Consider the following 21,302-nt stretch of genomic DNA (forward strand, 5'->3'; position numbering starts at 1 on the left):
CCCCACAGTACCCTGATGTATTGGAAGTCCCCCCATGACACAAAAAACACATTACGTAAGAACACATGCGTGCACTTACATACATATACATAAAAACACACACATACACACAGTACACACACATACACACACACACACACACAACAAATGGAGGTATGCAGATACGATTAGTCTTATCTCTTCTATTTCACCGCTGAACATTGGAACAACACTTGAAACACAGCAAAGAGCGAAGTATTTCAAATATCTCCCCACCGCCAGCGTTTTCTCTTTTCATGAGTATTACTTCACAAAACTGACAACCTTCTACCTCAATTTTTAAATACTACATACAAAAAAGGCTTCAGGAACTTATAATTTACTAAGAATTACTACTTCAATTTACTACTATTACCCATAATGTATACATAAACATCACATAAAGAGAACCTTCTGCCTCTACAACCCTTTGGTTGTACATGTATACAATTGTTACTAGACAAAACCCGCAACAAACTATGTCTGTTATTCTCAAGTATAACAATTCCACAAGACTAACAATATAGAAAAAGTAACAAACCCAGACACACACACAACAAACAAACTGAGAACACATTATATCGGACCGGTCATACATAACGAGCAAACTGAGAACAGATATCGGTCATTAAGAGACACACATACCCCCCCCCCCCTCTTTTCCCCCTTTTGAGCTACCAGTGCTTGTCAACCTGGGTGATATCGCCCACTAGAGGACAATTTGATACTTTTTGGGGGGTGGAAAAGGGGGGGGGGGCATCCGGTAGTGACAGGTATCATCCAATGCCCCCGCTCAGAAAAAAACGTTATGTAGGCGGGCGGTACAAAAGTTGTAACTTCTTAAAAGATGGCAAAACTGACCGCCCGGCTATCAAAAGGTTGACAAGCACCAGTCTAAACAGTGAACATGAACAGCCAAGGAAATTATCAGGTAACATGGGAAACAAACAAACAGACAGACAAAAAAATAAGAGAATTTCAACTGAACGTCAAGTGAACAAAAATAAAAACCTGTGCACACAAACTAAACTCAATGAACAATGATGAACGCCTTTCTAGTGGGTGGCTGGCAGGCGCTCTGGTGTGGTTTGTTCCTTTCCTATCAAGCATTTATCTGCTTCATTTCTCCTCCTTCTTTTCTTTATCCTATGCTACTCTCAAGTGACACCTCTTGTCTTCAGCACTTGTATGACGTGTATGACCTTTTTCAGTTCTTCTTCAGATGGCACCAACAAAACATCTAGAATCTATAGACAAGATCATTGCCAAACATACCCTCATTTGGAGACATAAAGAATCACTGGAGAGTGGGTCTAGCTAAAACTTGACAGCAAACTGAAGGTCCTCCTATGCTGTACTGTATGGAGTGAACGCTTTAGAAATTATCTGCATTATTATCATCATTATCAAATCATCGTTAACCCCCCCCCCCACCCCAACGGACGCAAATGAGATAATTATGATGGTGTTATACTTCGACCCTGAAAGTCGATGCCAAAATCGGGCTGAGTGCCATACAATTTCCAAACTATAAGCCGAGGATAATTGACAAAATAAACTTCCCGCCATGAAAATCAAACTGATGTCTTTTGCTTGCAACAGTGAGATGCCTAACCGTACATTAGTTTCGATATATCCTGGTCTGATCAGTGTTTCCTTTGACTAGAACGTACAGAAAAACTACAAAAACTCATTCTGGCCTTAGTTCAGAACTACCAACATGACCAACCTAAGATTACCTGAGAGAAACATATGAGACGGCCCTCTTAAATGCTCACCACATCCTTAAAGCAGGACATTTAAGGACGTAGTGGACACATGTATCCGATCAGAGGCAGACCAATGGCAATGTTGTGGCGCATTTCGAACCATCATAAACTAATCAGAAGCACGAACTTGCCTATTCCATGGTATGTATGTTGTCGCCTGCATTGTAAAGTTTCCAGGAAAGAAAATAGAATTTAAAACTCTGTTTGAATGACGGAGTCATGCTTCTAGGCTTCTATTTCTAAAGTGCTCCAAAACAATATGTCCTCAAACCAGAATGAGTTCTTTTATACAAAGAAAGGACAGTTGGATAATTTTAGATTCTGCTTTCCCCTTTAGTCTCCAGGATACCCAGGAATATCACAAAAGCTTGCATTCTCAAAAGAACATTATGGTGAATGAACCCCGTCCTTCCAAGTCACATCAAAGAACTGGCCTACAACAGCAAGCAAATGGAGACGTCGAGGTGCCACATACAGAACAGAGGATATAGACTGCTCAATGAAAACAGAAAAAAAATCAAAATATTAAGAGTTATCATAAAATGCCAAATCTGAAACAGACATCAGCGATCATTGTTCTCCATTCACTTCTCCGTTCAGTTGCTCTAAAAAAAACCCAAACTTTTATTACCCCGGTGGGTCCCCATCACCTATCTGTTCAGATTTTTCCAAATAATTTAAACTAGCGGTGGCCAAGAAACTTTCAAAGAAAAAAAAGGATCATTAGTTCGCGAAGTGACACCCGTGTGTGAATAGTAAACATCTTTTCAAAGAATTTAAAATATCTACCCTTATCTCTGCTCCCTTTTCCCCTTCACCCGATTCAAACCAACAACAAAAATAAAACAAACACAACTCAAAACAGAAAAAAACATAAGATACAAAAGGAAAATTAGGAAAAGCCAAAGAAGATCTTGCGGAGCACAGCTTAACAAAAAGTGACATCAAGTCTCAGGGTGCACACTGGTAAAGAACGTGTTCATTGGGATGAAGCCAATCGGGCATTAAAGAAAGGGGGTGGAGGATGTGGTGGGGAGAGAGGAAAGGAGGTTGGGGGAGAGGGGGTGAGTGATGGGACAGAATGTTTTCTTCTGAAACTTAACACAAGGAAGCAGAATCGTCTACATGTCCCCTTCCTCATTCCTACAAAGTGCAGGGATAGGGACCGTGCCCAGACATGTCACGCACACACGCGCACACGTACAAACACACACACGTAAACACACATCATTACAAAGAGTGCAGGCCATGAGGCAAAATATCACACAGGTCCACAGGAAAACAGAGCTGGCAATGTCAGTAGAGAACTCAAACACACAACAGCTCTTTCAAACAGAGCAAGAGAAAATTTTGCATTGTTTGTTTGTTTGTTTCTTTTACAAATAAAATTACAAACAACCAAAAAAAACAACCCCAGAGAAAAAGAAACAAATGTTGCTTAAATGAGTTGACACTTGACATAACAGTAATGTTTCATATTGAAGCTTACTGTGTTTGACAATAAGTCAGAGCAATTCTTGTACAAAATCAGTAGTTTGTAAAAAAACAAGACAGGTGTTTTTAAGATTTGAAAAAAAAAAAATCCACAAAAGCAAGAAGAAACCACAATCACTGCCGATATCACAAAAGGATAGAAAAACTATTCAAAACGCGTATATCATTCAGGAACCCCCAATAGAGTTTATTTATATAACACACCTTTATACACACTGGCTCCCTATTTTAAGTGTTACCTCAACTATTCTTGTAGACAAAAATAAAGCATTTACAGGTGAGGGGAATACTTCTACAGTTTACAGTGTGGCAGATATAAAATACACAAGCCTCCGCCAGATGAAAATAAAGACAAAAAAGTAAATAAAAGGAAACAAGTCAAACTACTTTAATATACAGGAAAAAAAGAAACAGAAATTTAAACAAGATAAACTACTTAATGAAACAGAAAAAAACCAAAACAAACAAAACCAGAAACCAAAAATGTAGATAGTAGATACTACAACAGGGGTCATTTGTGAAGGTGTGGGCAAAATACAATGGTTCAGGGGAAGGGAAGGGGAAGGGGAAAGAGGGGAGCAAGAAGGGGGCAGAAGAGGGAGAGATGGAGGAGGAGGCGAGAGGGAGGGGAGGAAAGAGGCAGGGGGAGGGGGGAGGGGGGAAAGGTGATACGAGCACAGAGATTCTTACCGTAGTTTCTCCAAGCTCCAGTAGTGAGTGGCGCCATTCTTGGTGTCCTGCACCTCAACGGCCACGATGGTCTTGGGGAAGGGCCGGTTCTCCTCCCGGTCCTCCGACGGCAGCAGCTCGCCCGGCAGTGGGGAGTACAGAGTGTCCGTCAGCAGCACAAACTGGAACTGAACCTGTACGGAGAGACATATGCCAACACATGTGTGAGGGGAGACATAAGCGTACACATAATAATAATAATATAAAATAAGAGACATATATGTACTTATGAAGGGCAGTGGGGAGTACAGGGTGTTCGACAGCAGCACAAACTGGAACTGAACCTGTACGGAGAGACATATGCCAGCACATAATATGTGAGGGGAGACAATATTTACAATCTTGATTATGTACAGAAAGTGGTGGCCCATTACTGCCAGCAGCGGAGTTTAGCGGAGGAAATGGCGGAAGCGGAAATCCGCTAAATAGCGTAATATTGAGACCCATTATGCATACACATGTACTTAGACATATAAAGGGCAGTGGGGAGTACAGAGTGTCCGTCAGCAGCACAAACTGGAACTGGACCTGTGAGGAGAGACATACACGTACACATATGTAAAGGGAAACATTGGCATACACATATGTGAGGGGGGGACACATGCGTCCACATATGTAAAGGTAGAGACACACGCATACATATATACAGGAAGAGGCAAAGGCATACACATACAGAGGAAGAAAAACACACAAACACATATATAAAGGAAGAAACACACGTTCACGCACACACACACATATAAAAGAAGGGACACACGTACACATATATAAAGGGAGAGACACATGTGTAGACATACATTATAAAGGAGTTATTTTATGTTTAATAGTTTACGGTGCTTGCACCTGGAATCACTGACAAAGGACACTTGTCACACAAAAATGACATTGACCACATCAGACACCAGTGACAAATGGCATGATAGCATCTGACACTGACAGCATCCGACATTGATGACAAAATCCTCCCTGTGATCCTTACCTTCTTGTTGAGCTCCACACTGATGGCATTGGCCTCCTTCAGGAATATGGCATTACCCCACAGGTCATCCTGAAACAACACGATGAACCACGTAAAACACATAAAGCTACAAGTGGGACAGCATTTACCCTGAGAACCATTATGAGGGGTTCCTAAACTGCTTACTATTTTAAAGATGTCTGGAACTTAAAGTTACGTGAAAGAAATTACCATTATTGTTCTCATAAAGGAGACATGCTGATTACCCCCCAAAAAACATCATCATACATGAAATCAATTATCTTTACAGCGCCCACAGACAATAAATGAAATGCTAATTATCCCAAAGATGAATGGATCTTCATGCTACACAAAAAAATCATTTTTGCCAAACTCATAAACAAGACTTGCCGACTACCCCAAGATCTCTGTAACTTCAAGTAACAGGAAACTAATTATACTTCTCCCTTCAACATGTTGGCCAACAATGCACACCATAACTTATCCTCGCAGATGCCTGTCATGAGCTGTAAGAATATAGCCTGAGCCCACCCAACCAAGATATTCTTTCTGAACAGGGCATGGTCAACAAAATTTGAAAGTCTGGCTATCCTAACGAAAACTGACCCACATACATATTTATTTTTAAAAATTCAATCAGACTAAACAGACCATCTTACATCAATTCAAATTAAATTTTGAGCACAAAATCATGCTCAAAAACTTGCTCACACCATTCTTATAAAAAACTTAACTATTTTTTATCCCAGTATAGAAATGATTTAACTGACCTAGAATGCAAACTCATTCTGGATTTTATCTTTTGTGGTGCAATTTCTGTAGTGACCAATGAGTCATGACAACCCTAGCTTAACTCATTCGCTATGCTGAGCCGTGGGGGGGGCGGCGCGGCTAAAATGCCGTCAGTACGCTAAGCCGCCCCCGGCGGCTCGAGAACCGATCTTCAATTTTAGCTTAGATTCTATTCCAATCCACATATCCATGTTAAAATAAAGGTCATAATATAATGTTGACTTCCGGGTCAAGCATATCCACTGAAAATGGGAAGTTTAGATTCTGTTTTGAAACGCGATATCGTAGTTTATTTCACTTTGTTTTATCGCGATGCCAAAATTATAGCCCGGACACCAGTCTTAGTAATTTTACACTACAAAATCTATCATTATTTGGCCCACTAAAGAAGTGTAGGACTCTTTTTTATAATATTGATACGATCGGACTTATATTGCCAATGCACTGTTATTGAGAAATCAATATTTTTGAGTGCCAGATCTAGGTCTAGATCTAAATTGTCAAAATATTTTTTTCTACCAAAAAATCACTACTTTTTGATGAAATTACACAAAAGTGCCACTCAAGACATGTATAAGTTTAATCCAAATGTAATTCTGAATAATTCCAATGAGATACGAGTGGGTTTTTTTCTGTTTGAGATCGTTTTTCAAGATTATAAAATAGATTTATTTTTTTTCATTATTGGATGTTATTATCCAAATGTAGAAATATTATGGAATATATGTAAATAACTGCAAACTTTTCAACATTTTCCAGTTCTATATTCATTTATGGTTATTTTGATGTTACATTTGACTAAGTGCAAACTTATTTTTTGAGTTTCACCAAAGATTATTAATTTTTTATTTTCAAATTTTATCCGCTTCCAATCAAAAGTGTGTTGCATAAACGCCTCTTACATGAACCAAAGTTGAAAAATACACAAATAAACATTACAGATGTTTTCTAGAAACAATACTGAAAATATTAGTATATAATACGTTGATATTATTTATTTGGCCCCAAAGACCTTTTAACTGCTCACTAGTCACCATCTCATTCGCCCTCCCGAAAAAAATTCGTCCACAAGCCGAAAATAATACGTCGCGAACGAGTTGTTGTTATCGATCCAGCAACAGCTGGGCTCTCGCCCTTCTGTCCAATGCCATGTAGTGATAAGTGCAGGTCTGCTGCAGTTGCTGTAATGTTCCATAGAGTGTGTTGTCAATCGCGAATGAGTTAAAAGATACCAGGTACTAAGATAAACAAAAATGGTAACTGAATGTACATGGAAACCATGTGTAAGGATAACAGAAAAAGCAAAAGTTTATAGGAAGACTTCAAAACTACACCTATCTCTCATTTTTTTAAAAATATGCTGGAAAAGCTATTATTAATGAAAATAACAATAACTTGAAAAAACCCCCCATCTATCCGACAAAAGAAAATATCTGATTCCCAGGGGAGAAAAAAGTACAGGCATCCTTCGGTCCTTTCCTCTTGGAGTGATATAATAAAAAAAGTGAGGAAAACATTTCACTGAAGTAGTCTACAAAAACTAACCCTGAGCGAAGTGAATTGGTGATACTTCCACTTGCGGAATCCCCAGGCAGCCAGATCCTTCTCACGGTCAGTCCACTGGACTTCTGAGATCACACACAATAAAATACAAAGGGTACACATTAACTTTCAATTTGGAAAATATTAAAATAATAGTGAAAAAAATAAACAAATAATGCCTTTTTCTGAATGAACAATGAATTTTTACTTCTGTACATCTTTTAAAGCTTCAACATCGTTATCATACAATTTCATCTTCAGTTCTTCTCACAGCACTATAAACCTTCAGAGTTGCCTTTGGTGTTGGGCCTAGACCACCACACACAAAATCGTACAAACATGAAGTTCAAAATTTGTATGTGCAAACTATCAGGAACAAATGAATATCATGCATATGAGCTATCTATACCAGCTATGGCGTAAAAACATTAACGCGCCCCCATCTTCCTCAAATATAATCACATCAATCAACCCTCCCAGTCCTGGTCCCAACAGCCAACAGGACCTATGGACTTGAGCTCCAAAGATGGGACTGCTAGATTTACACCATCGCCCACTGCCACTTATGTATGTGGTTGCTGTGCAAAAGGGTAGAGGCATTGTGCCTTAACATTTTGCAGTAACTTGGCGCAATAATGCGATGGTAAAAAATCATCTGTTCTGGTCACCTGGCGCACCAGGCCCAGGCAGTCACTCTCCTGGCTGTGTGACCAGATGGGGTATTTTGTAAGCAAAGGCAAAGTCGGCCAATAAGAAAGTCGGAGCGTCGACTCGACGTTTTCGTCAAAGTCTAAAAGTCAACAGTGACTGTGACTTTGACCTTGACTTTACATAGAGTGAAGATGCAACTTCCTATGCTCTTATAGCCTACAGGGTCATAAGTTTTGGGCTGACTAGTTCTATTTTTAGCTCTTTGACTTCCGGCTCAGGAAAACAAACGTTGTGGGGTTACTGTTAGCCTTTAAAAGTTGGTTTCTGCGCAAAATTTATTTAATCTTACTTCGTTTTAAAAATCAAAATTGAGCTTAAAAACAATTCATATAACCTATATATTTATGTGTAATCAACTGTTTTGATCTCATAATTATTTACGTGTGTTTTTGCAAAACCAAATCTGATCTCTTGGAATTTGAACGGATCCTATAATTATAATATTTACAGTGAAGCCAACAAAATAACGTAAGACAGCCAAGGCAGCAATCATTAGTTTTACAGTAATTGTTCCATTGACGGTGACAGCGACTGGTGCGCCACCACTGCACTACTGCGACGCTGCAGGCCAGCCAGCCTCGCCTCGCCCACACACAGTTTTAGGTCAGTGGCCCGCACACACACACTCACACACACGCTTGGGCCTAGGTCTTGATCAAAACTTTTTTTTCTTGGCTTGCTCTAACTTCGCCGCACCCACCCCACTACCAACGTTGACGACTCCCCGTTGAAGGGCAGGGGAGGCTGGTCTTGATCAAGAAAAGGCAAGGTAACCAAGAGTCAAGAGTCACGAGCGACTGGTAGATGAGGGTCACAGCGTTGATCTTGGGCTCACAGTCGACTAGTCGACTAGTAAAGTCGATTTTGCCCTGGCCTAGTATTTTGTACTGCTGGCTGTATGGCTGCAAAGTGTTAAGCCATGTATTCGAGTTCATAAGTCATCCTTTTATTTCTTCCTTCTGTTCAAGCAAATCATCTACCCAATTGCTCTTCCTCTTCCTTCAATAAACACATCAGACAATCTCTATATATCTGCATAATCTCCTATATATACATGTCACTTCTATACATGCATCCTAATAAAACTGCCATCTTCCAGATAGGTAAAGACAACTACTTACCCTCTTCTTCCTCCTCTTCTTCAAATATGTTTGTGGTGGCTACGCTGGAGATCATAGAGTGTCTCTCCACTTGCTCTTGGAGAGACTGGATGCGATTCTCATAATCCTGCAAACGTGATAAGAATTCATATTATATATGTAAATTTAAAAGAAAGATTTCATCTCTGTTTTCATCCTGACATTACAAAAGCAAAATTAAAATAACAGTTTGACTTTTATATTCCCGTACATTTTCAAAAGTTTCAGCATCGGTATCATACAATTTCAATTTCAGTCCTTCTTACATCACTTTAATTCTTCAAACAGTTGTCTTTGTTGTTAAGCCTACAGACCATCACAAACAAAATTTTACAACTATGGAGTTAAAAAATTGTATGTGCAGACTATGCTGTCCTATGTGCCTGTCATTTCTATACCCGAATCCTTTTAACCTCTCCTATGCACCTGTCACTTCTACAACACCTATATCATTTTATTATGTTTTGAAGTCTCTGTCACTTTTATACCTGTATCCTTTTATCTTTTCCTATGTACCCATCACTTCTAAACCTATATCCCTTTATACTATCCTATGCACACATCACCTCTACAATATCTGTACCACCACAACACCTGTACCACCACAACACCTGTCACTTCTACAGTACCTGCATGACCACAACATCTGTACCACTAACACACCTGTACCACTCACTACACCAGCGTGTGACATACCTGTCACTTCTACAGCACCTGTACCACTAATACACCTGTACCACTAACACACCTGTACCCCTCACTACACCAGCGTATGATATACCTGTCACTTCTACAGCACCTGTACCACTAACACACCTATACCACTAACACACCTGTACCCCTCACTACACCCGCGTGTGATATACCTGTCACTTATACAGCACCTGTACCACTAACACACCTATACCACTCACTACACCTGTACCCCTCACTACACCAGCGTATGATATACCTGTCACTTCTACAGCACCTGTACCACTAACACACCTATACCACTAACACACCTGTACCCCTCACTACACCCGCGTGTGATATACCTGTCACTTATACAGCACCTGTACCACTAACACACCTGTACCACTCACTACACCTGTACCACTCACTACACCCGCGTGTGATATACCTGTCACTTATACAGCACCTGTACCACTAACACACCTATACCACTCACTACACCTGTACCACTCACTACACCAGCGTGTGATATACCTGTCACTTATACAGCACCTGTACCACTAACACACCTATACCACTCACTACACCTGTACCACTCACTACACCAGCGTGTGGCATACCTGTCTCTGCTGTTCAAACAGCTGGTCGGCCTCCTCCTTCTCCTTGCGGTACTGCTCCTCCAGAAGCATCAGCCGACTCTCCATCTCCTTGCGGAGGTCAATGCCCTGCTTCTCCAGCAGCTCCAGCTGGGCAAAGGTCCAGTCTACAGGCTCAGCTGCAGACAGACAAACAAACAAAACTTGAAATTAGTCGGGCATTTCAGTGATGTGTGAAAACTGTACGGAAGCTTCTATAATCTAAAGAGAATTGTACAATTTGTGCGCACCACCACCGTTATTCCCTGCTCAACCCCCTCTCTCTTTTTCTCTTTATGTATATGTGTTTCTTTCCTTCCTATTTGTCTGTCACATTCTCTTTCAGAGACCCCCACACTATTTTCTTTCACAGAGTAGATACACATAAACTAATAAGTACACTTGGTTTGTCCTCTGTAGCACAACAAAAAAGGAAATCATTCATTCATACAGTGGGGGGAGGGGGGGTGGTGGTGGTGTATCTGACACCAAAACAGCTGAACAAGGCAGAGTTGGGGAACCAAAACATTTTCCACAGCAGTTGTAAAACAGTTGGTCAAAATAAATAAATTTCAATAAGGCTAGAGGACTTTGTTTTGAGGTTTCGAGAGGAACTTGCTCCAAACGGATATATTGTAATGATTATGCTCTTTGCCATCGCATATATAAGATGTGAGTTTGCTTCGTGAAGAAGCTATTTCATTGAGTATCTCTATTTGTCTGCAGGACAGTGTGTCCTGTCCAGCCTAGGTTGCCTCTTACAGGCAGGGTCAAAGTAACCTGTCTCCCAAATGATCAAAACTGCATCAATATGGGTGTTAAACATTTACAATCATTCTTTTTTTTTTTCTAAGAAGGGAGGGTATGGGGAGGACTTACTGATAGGCATGTCCGTCGATTCAATCATGGACTCGCTCATCATGGCACGGCTTGCTCGAGCTGAGGATAAACACAAAACAAAGGAATCACTGCATGCAAAAGACATTTTTTTCTCTTTAGAGGAAAGTTATTTCATAACAGGGCCATTCCATGAAAAGTGAGGCTGCAAAGACACACGTAACACAGAGATGAAGACATGCTGAAGAAAGTCCTGAGCACCGATTTCTTCATTTTCTCTTGTATATATAGCCAACCTTTCTGTACATTTTAACCCGTAACTTGTTTTGGATTAAAAGAAAATTTTCCAGTTTTGGTATGAATTCAAAAGTAGTGTCAATAATTCGGTGACATAGGTAACATGGAATGGTCCAATATAAATTAACACCACAAAAACAAGAGTCTCCCTAATTTTATAGAAAATGTGTACTTTGTAACAGTTCACAGTACACATACAAAAACTTTGTAGCTGTAAAAAAAAAATTATACTACATTCAAACAGGTGTGACTTTTCTTTATATAAAGTTTGGTTTCAAAGATTCTCCATAAAATAAACAGTTATTTTGTTAACGAGGAATTAATAATCTCAAAGTACACTCATTTGCTGAGTTGAACTGAATGAATGAAAGGATGTTTCAAAAGACTAAGGAGATATGTTTAAAGTTAGCAGAAAAGAAAATGGTATAGCCAATACATGCTCCTGAGTTCAATCCAACATGTACAAGGGTTTTAAGGAAACATACGTGTATGTAGGGTGGTGTACATGTGTTAATGTTTGTGGGTAAGTGCATCCGAGTCATTTTGAGTACTGAGTTCCTTTGAGCAAGTGTTCTAGTGTGCCTGTTCGAGTATGTGCATGTAAGTGTATGTGTGTGCCTGCATGGTGTTAAACACATGTCTGCATATCGTCGCCTTAGACCTATTTTGTCCAAAATGCCTCTTTGCTTAAGTACACTTTAGACAAAATAGTTCTGAGGCGACAATATTTACAGCAATAGTACATGTGCATTCTTCGCAGCGTATATGCCCCTGTGAGAGTCAGGGATCAATGGTGTCATTTTTCGCAGCCCCTGAACTTTGACGGTCGATCTGATACACTCACTTCTGTAAATATTGTGCACCACCACCCCCCCCCCTTCCACATCATTTAAAAAGATTGAAGTTCTGTCATTCGTATGGCATTGTGAACAAAAAATTATCTGCAAAATGCGTTCCTCATTCACAAACCAAAGACGGAAGAAGAGGGGAAAGGTCAGTTCCAGTTCACCTCCAATCAAAGGAGAGTACATGTTTTCTTCACTGCTCGAGACTTTCTTTATCCTTGAGTCGTCTCACTCTCATCCAGTCTATGATAGGCCGAGCTTAGTCGAAGCCGCAGATCGCGGGGCACCTAAGGGCCGATCTCAGGCTACTGAAGGCCTACCGCGGCCCAACTTAAGGCTGGGGTGGAATGACCGCCAGCGCTGTCAGATTTAGGGAAGTTCTCGCAACAGCAAAAAATCGAGGATCCGCGGAAAACAGTGATCCCTGGAGTGTGTTTTGTTTGTGTGCTCACCCTGCTGAGGATGGTTGAACCTGAACACATGATGTTTTCCCAGGATGAGCCGAGTGCCAGTCTTCATGACGGTTGGCTCTGTGACCTGGCGGCCGTTCACGTAGCAGAGAGCGCCCTCACACGGCAGCAAAGTCACCACACCTGAGAGAGAGGGGGGAGAGAGAGAGAATGAAAGGAGTGGTTGGGGGATACAACAGTGAGTGAGAGAGAGAAACCGGGACAAAGAGAGGGAGGGAGGGAGAGAGAGAGAGAGAGAGAGAGAGAGAGAGAGAGAGAGAGAGAGAGAGAGAGAGAGAGAGAGAGAGAGAGAGAGAGAGAGAGAGAGAATGAAAGGAGTTGTTGGGGATGGTGGGTGAGAGAGAGAGAGAGAGAGAGAGAGAGAGAGAGAGAGAGAGAGAGAGAGAGAGAAAGAGAGTGAGTGAGAGAGAGAGAGAAAGACAGACACGGTGTCACTTTTCGCCTGATTCTGTTACTTTTAGTTCGCGTGACTCAGCAGCCCGCCGGAGCTCCCCGGCTCGGGGTCACGGGGTTAATGAGCCCTGAAGCGACTTTGCCGGTGTCGGTTAGGAAGTTCGTATTTTTGACTCTGTTTAAAATGATATAACTTCTTCCTCATCTCACAAAGCAAACCATTACACGAATGCACTAAAAGCTCAATGTTTGAAGATTTATTCTGCGTTAGAATGGTTAATTTCTGTGCCTTAGTTTTTGTTCTAAACAAGTGTTTGTAGAGTACCCAATTTGTCCTATTTTAGTTACAAACTTATGAATAAATGATTGTTAATTGAAAAAAGGCACGACAGATCTCTCCAAAATCTGTGTTAAACTGACTACGAATATCATGTCTTTTACCATGAGAAATTTTAAATCTGTACGAGTAGTAATAGTCAAGTTATAAGAGAAGAAAGATGCACATCTGCATTTTTTAAACTAAAGACAATCAGCGTTAGCTCTTATTTTACTATTAAACAAGAGAAAGTTACTCTGCTTTTGTTCATGAATCATGCTGTGTCTGTGGCAGCCTGCATACAACTAAAAAGATATAATATAAGCGATTTAAAAACCCCCACAAAACCGTGTAAATACAAGGGTAGAGATAAACTTGTATGGAATAGAAATAATGACAGCTAACACATTCATTCTTAGTTTTTGTGTCGGAAATATGCGTGGACACAATTATGAATGTAAAGAAATCAGTCACATTGTCAGTTATTGCAAATGGTCATAGAAACGAAAAATAAAGCTGGAAAAGTCTGGTGCTGAATCAGTGTCTCTGGAAAGCTAGAAATTATTCTTATAACCCAATTACGAGAAGTCATCCCTATTATGCAGTCAACTTACAAAACCTAAACTTAGCGTTTTAAGAAAAGTAAGGAATTTCTGGAGTGTAAGAGATACTGTTCGTGTATTAGATCTACATTGAAGATATATTCTAGCACTAAAATCGATTTGTACTTTTCATAGAGAAACTTCATGGTAACTTTTATAAACTTTTGAGAAAATATGCGAATATTCACGATTATATTAGACACATAAAGTTGTATTTAAAGGAATTACTTTACAGCGAATTGTGTGCCCGATGGATAAAATTGCTAAATTACAGCTTTCTATTATATGCGCAGATACCATCTTTTCTGAGTATCTGCACCAATGCTATATCGTTCATGTTCCAAAAGTTCGACAGATTTTGACAAGGCCTTTTTTTCTATTTATTTTTTTTCATTCACGCTAGTCCCAAAAAAAATACAATTTAGCATTGCCGACTCCAGCGCCTCTAACGAAATAACCAGACAAGTTACAACGTTCGTTCTTTTTTGAGTCTCAGGAGCAGAAATGCGTGCTTTGGGTGTACTAAATGAGAATTACCATAAATACAAGGATACACCTTAAATTGTACGTTGAAAAGTACCAAAAATTAAGTCGGCCCAGACAGAGCGGCGACAGGGAGCTGACCCCCGTGACCCCGGCGTGATAAGGCGTCCGGCGGGGAACCAACTAAAATTCCACTCAACTAAAATTCCACTGCCGGTGCGCCGTGGAGAGAGAGAGAGAGAGAGAGAGAGAGAGAGAGAGAGAGAGAGAGAGTGAGGGAAAGGGAGAGGGAGAGGGAGAGGGAGAGGGAGAGGGAGAGGGAGAGGGAAAGGGAGAGGGAGAGGGAAAGAGAGAGAGAGAGAGATAGAGAATGAGATGAACGGACGGGAGAATGGTGACTAGCTTACAGCAGTGAGTGAAGGAGGGAGGAAGAGGCTGAGAGGATGGGGATGGGTAAAGAGTGATACTGATCCAGCAGTGGATGAGTGAGGGAGGGAGAGAGAAAGAGATCATGGTGATTTGGAGGGTGGGGAAAGGGGGGGGGGGGCTGAATAAAGTTACAGAAATGAGTGGGTAAGGGAGAGAGGTTAAGAAAGGAGGAGGAATGGAATGACAACAATAACGATACAGGAATGAGTGGCAAAAGGAAATAGAGAAGAAGGGAGATGGGACGAGAAGTACAAAGATACAGCAGTGAGAGAGAGAGAGAGAGGGTGAAAGAAAAAGAGAGGAGAATGGGAAGCTTGGGGGAAAGGGACAAATTTACAGCAGTGAGTTATAGAAAGAGAGGTGAGGACGGGACAAAAGGTGAGAAGGACAAAGTTACAAAAGTCAGAGCCTTTACTTGGTTTTTTCTTTAAGGTTAAAAGTTACTTCACAAGTCTGAAGTGATTAAGATATAATGCAAAATAAAAATTTTTAAAAGAAAAATTATTTTCGTATTCAGTTCATCTTAACTTATTTAGCTGAACTGCAATACAACCCAAATAACTTATTGTAGACATACTACTTGTTCTGAAACAAGGAACCATGAAAACATAAAAAGGAAAAAATCTCTAATCGAACCAGAACTCTCATGAGACGATCACACACCACTAAAAATAGCAAAATCATAACCCATTTCTGATAACGCAAGCATAACTTTTTTTTATGGCTGACTGACTGGCTGCGGTAAAATCAGATGTCTACACTCAGTCTATACTCAAAGAGTAGGAAAGCCAATTGAAAAGAAATGCGAGATGGAAAAGGAACAATAAAGAAAAAAATGTATGACGTACCGTCTTCATTCTGAAAGTGGCAGTGCTCCTCCAGGATGTTAAACCCACTCAGCTGGACATCATTCTGCGTAGACGTGTCATGGAGACCAACCCTGAGAAATGGGAGAGCAAGAAAAAAACGTAATGATATTAATAATAATAACAATAATAATATTGGGAATTTATATTGTGCCAAATCCTAAGAAAGCTCTAAACTCTGTACAATGCAGAATCATTACACAAATAACGAATCAAAATGCAAACTCACACAAACACACACACACATACACAAACACAGAGACAACTCTCAGAACCTCACACATTCTTTCATTCAAAATTAACTGGCAGAGGATAGAGTTGAACGAATGTGAGGCATCATGGTGAAATCAGGCGCTTGTTAAAAATATTGAAATCAAAGAAACAGGCATTTTTCCTCGTTTGGACATTTTTACAGAATTTTGGTTTTTTGGCTCAACACCTTTTATGTTCATTTAAAAACAAATTTCCATGTGATTTAAACTGAAAAACGTCGCTCAATGGCAACAAAATTGTAAATTTTCAGTTTTCAAGGACTCTCAAGCTATACAAGTTACCAAACTTTGGCGGTCATTTTCCTGCTTATTTTACCTCTAAAACCATGCTACCCCCACCACCTTCATCGCAAATATTTCTCCTTCTATTCAAGATAAATGGATATTTTTCCATACAAAGCAAGGCAAATGAATGACCTTTAAGATGATATCAATAACTTCATATGCCCCAAAATCAACGAGCGCCTGATTTCACTGCGTCATGACATAAATGTGTCTTTAGGCTTATCTTAAACTGTCTCTCTGAAGTTATGTATGTATACTTGTTTGAAAAAAAGAAAACCATTTTGACAAGATAATACCCATTCAATGCACGAAAAAGAAAAGACAGGCAGACAGAAATGAAAGAGGGGAAAGAAAAGAAGTATGACCCATCAGTGATGACCTTCGAACATTTGGCATTTATAAATGTCAAAATGCCGGGATTTGAGCAAAGACAAAATACTCCTACACTGATAATATTTCAGGTACAAAATCTTTCAACAAAATGAAGTAGATTTTACAGCCACAATGACACATAAAGAGATCTTTGCAGCCGATTCTGTATAGCAGAGACAAACAGTTTATTAAAAAGATATACATACCTTGTGGTGCCCTCTTTGATGTAGTACAGCAGACACTCTGACATCAGAGGGTCCTCATTCAAGTTTACCAGGTGAGGAGACTGAAAATACACAAACACACACACACATACATACGTACATACAAAGAGGCACTAAATGCAAACCTGCACTCGTTTTCATTTTTAAGAAGGACAGTTTTGTCTTTAATCATCAAATGACCATGGGCCACATTTATCACTGATTACTCAATTTCACTTGCAGGATGGACTGAAACTACTTCTCGGCCAGATCTGGCCCGTCTGTGATAGTTTCCCATACCTGCTCTATGGTAAAAGATCTTGTCAGTATCTTAGTGTCTAAGCACCTGTAAAATCGCAGCTTGTACTGTATGCTTCCCAGAAAGTGAGATTGTTTCAGAATGCTATTTGGTCTGCTGGGGTAACAATATAGATTATAAAAGTGCACTGAGCTTGTTGTTGTGAGAAGGAATTTATGCTATACAAAGGCTTTTACTTTCAATTATCATTATTATTATTATTATTATTATTATTATCATCATTACTATCGTAATTATTATTATTATTATTATAGCCTTTATCTCTATACTCTCCCAGCTCACCACTGCAACCTCCAGAAGACCTTACCTTCTTCGGCGAGAAGACGCCGATAGTTCCTCCATCTTCCTTGAGAGCCACGCCCATCTCAGCCAGCACAGCTTCTCTGAAAGTACAATAGGAGCACATGAAACAAATCTTCACAGCCTGTTGTCTTCTACAAAAATTATCATCAGCTCTCTCTGGAATCTTGTATTACGAAGCAACATTTCTCAAACATTTCAATTCGAACTCACTTGTTTTCTTTTCTTGCAGTTTCCTAACCTGTGGTATAGGTTGCACATGTCTGAGAAATATCTTGTTATAATTCAAATTCTAAACATTCAAAGAAGTCTGAAAAGATACATAATGTAGGTACAATTGCTTTAAAAATTGAAACAGCTTTTCCTCTCTCCTGAAAAATTTTGCTTTCAGGGCTTAATCAATAGAACGGCTTGCTGATGATTTAACCCTATCCATACATCGTGTTTTACTATCGTATCCATACGAGATGGGGAACTCTGTGCCCCCATTTTCCAAAGAGGAAATTTACTCGTTAATCCTATCCGTACGCTTTGCATAGCAGTTTGTCAAAATTATTTTTTGAGAAATACTGAAAGTTTCAAAGAGATTTTTGCACTAGAAGTATTCTAAAATGTGAAGAATACAACCCCTGGGGTACAAAATGACCCCAGGCGTACGAATAGGGTTATAATGAATAAGTACACAAGACTTTCTAACCTTTCTTTGCGAATAGACTCCGTCTTGCGTAGTTTCTCCTCCCAGGAGAGGTTCAGCTCAGCTATGAGTTTCTCCGATTCTTTCAGTCGCTCAAGGGCATCATCACCACCCTCCAAGGTCACCGACTCTTTCCTCGACCGCGACCTGCCACGCTGCTCCATCATCTCCTGAGCCGTTTGGCCTGCAGTAAGAAAACAACACAGGTTTACGGCCGAGACAGTTCGACAACACTTTCAAAGCAAATTGCTTTTAAACCTCTAAAACCACCTGCATAGACTGTCCCATAAAGGAGGGAGAGAAAGACAAAGACACAAAGAGAGAAGGACGGAGGAAAAGAGAGAAGGAAAGAGGCAAGAAACGAAAGAGAGAGAGAGACATGCCAGTCTCCAGAAGTTTTATCTCACAATTGACACAAAAGCTGAAACTTACTTTTAGAGATAATAGTTCATCCATCATGAACCGATGTTTACTTTAAGTAACAGTTTTACGGCACTTGCAACACAATTAGGTCATATGAGTGCTGAAGATTAGAGGTGTTACGATTGAATAACAAACATAAAAAAGAAGGAATAGAAATAAGGACGATAGATGTTTATTAGGAAAGAAGGAGCAAATCACACCAGAGCACCCGCCAACCACCCACCATGAACTGACGATGACCTTTTACATCCATGAAGGAAGAGAAATTATAGACTTGGTGGCTAGCAAGGTGAAGAGTATAAAGTAAAGGAAATAATAGGAAGCAGCATGAAATGATCACAAACACCACAGCTCTCCGAAGCTAGCAACCTTTCTCAAAGTGGTATGCTTGTATGCCTAACCATGATATAGTTTGTTGGTTAAATCTTCTTATGGCTTCGCTTGTGACTTTCAAGCCCTCTTCTTGGGCCAGTGTCGATGTCACTTTTACAGATAACAAAATACAAAAATAACATAAAGGATTACCTTCATTGAGTTCAATCCCCTCAATTGTCAGTATATCCTTGAGCCGGGCAACCTCCTCTTTGAGTTCCCTGACCAGTCTGGCGTTCGGATCTTCATTGACCACAGCCTTGCACATGATCTGTTTGGCCCGATCGGCATATCTGTTGTGAGGAGAAAAAGAAACCCCATAGAGTCACGCACTGTGTGCACATAAACCATAACGATGTAAAATGCAGGTTTGATCGGCGACTGTGGTTCAGCTATCAGGTACTACACTGTCTAATGTAGGCGTCCAAATTTTGATTCCTAACATATATATTATTATATTTCACGTCTTTGTAGTTGCAAAACAATGTGATAGCTTTCTGCGTATGATTTCCCTTTTCAATTAAATCTAAAAAACATTTAAAAAAGAACAGCTCTTCTTTCTTGTAATCATCAGTTTAATCATTTATTGTGCTGTCTTTTTACAAGTTTATCCTAAGGTGTTGACATATTTGACAAAACATGAATAGGGGGGAAGGAGGAGAGAGAAGGTATTCGGTATATTATATCAGAAGCAATGCCATGTCACATTTTTAACTGTATAATATGAATCTCCAGAGCCCTCAAAAGCGTATTATTGATTTATAGCTGAAGTACCACAAAGTCTCTTTCAGTAGCTGAAGAAATAATTAATTACTGTCTTTTGTAGATCTTTCCGAAACTGATTTATGCTTGAATATTATTAAGTGTCTTTTATTTGATTCATTTCTATTTGCTTAAAAAAAATATAAAAAAATAACTCACACTGGCTAGGCACCACTTCAGCCAGAAATTCACAAGGCTGAACACTCATCTTCACAAATTCATTTGTTTGCTCAAATAAAGAAAGGCACATCAACACAAACGAGGTCATTTAGTTCAGGGAAAAAGTAAGATACACGGACAGAAGAAAAAAGAAAAGAAGGACCTTCCAGTTAAGTCCTCCAGCCACCCACGGGCCAAAAGTAAAAGATAGTTCACCCCCAACAAACAGTAGACTTTCAACCACCCAAGTTTTGTTTGAGTAAACATGAACCCTATCCAAACGCCCTAGGGTCATTTTGTACCCCCGGCCCGTGGTTGTATTCTTCACATTTTAGAATACTTCTAGTACGAAGATCTGTTTGAAATTTTCAGTATTTCTCAAAAAATCATTTTGATAGACTGCTATGCAAAGCGTACAGATCAGATTAATGAGTAAATTTCCTCTTTGGAAAGGGGTGGCACAGCACAGTTTCCCACATTGTATGGATATGATAGTAAAACACGACGTACGGATAGGGTTAATCACCCTGATCTATCCTTTTTCTTTTCATTTTGTTATTCAAGAGATCTATACTATCATCTTCTATAGCCTATTTGTGTTGAGAGTGCTGTAAAACTCTTGCTAAAACTAAACAAAAACTAAATGCTCTTTTTGTTTTAGTAAGAATTTTACGGCACTTCCAACACAATAAGGTCATAATATAAGTAAAGAGGTGTAAAAAAAAGAGTTATAAACACACAAAAAAAGAAGGACAGTTTTAGTTTTCGTAAGAGTTTTACAGCACTTGCAACACAATAAGGTCGTATAAGTGCTGAAGAATTGATATGTACAAGACAGTAACATACACGAAAAGAAAGAGAAGAGATAAGGACGATAGATGTTTGATAGGAAAGAAAGAGCAAACCACACAAGAGCACCCGCCAACCACCCACAAAAAGAAGGAGAGATAAGGCCGATAGATGTTTGATAGGAAAGAAGGAGCAAACCACACAAGAGCACCCACCAACCACCCACAAAAAAAGGAGAGATAAGGCCATATAGATAGATGTTCGATAGGAAAGTAGGCGCTAACCACCCCAGAACACCCACCAACTACGCACAAAATGCTCTCCACGCACC

General features: G+C 39.8%; 1 protein-coding gene across 1 annotated transcript in view; it reads right to left on the bottom strand.

The window, feature by feature from the left end:
* LOC100533544 (kinesin 3) overlaps positions 1–21,302 on the bottom strand; it is a gene marked incomplete in the record, with an annotated part of 110,535 nt that overhangs the window by 54,109 nt on the left and 35,124 nt on the right. Inside the window, 12 exon segments of the mRNA XM_035970078.1 lie at positions 3,972–4,144; positions 4,990–5,058; positions 7,327–7,409; positions 9,156–9,261; positions 10,469–10,623; positions 11,363–11,422; positions 12,915–13,055; positions 16,004–16,095; positions 17,157–17,236; positions 17,780–17,855; positions 18,470–18,650; positions 19,415–19,554. Of these exon segments, the coding sequence (XP_035825971.1) occupies positions 3,972–4,144; positions 4,990–5,058; positions 7,327–7,409; positions 9,156–9,261; positions 10,469–10,623; positions 11,363–11,422; positions 12,915–13,055; positions 16,004–16,095; positions 17,157–17,236; positions 17,780–17,855; positions 18,470–18,650; positions 19,415–19,554 (1,356 nt within the window).

The sequence above is a fragment of the Aplysia californica genome, unplaced genomic scaffold (genome assembly GCF_000002075.1).
Source record: "Aplysia californica isolate F4 #8 unplaced genomic scaffold, AplCal3.0 scaffold00217, whole genome shotgun sequence".
Classification (NCBI taxonomy): Eukaryota; Metazoa; Mollusca; class Gastropoda; order Aplysiida; family Aplysiidae; genus Aplysia; species Aplysia californica.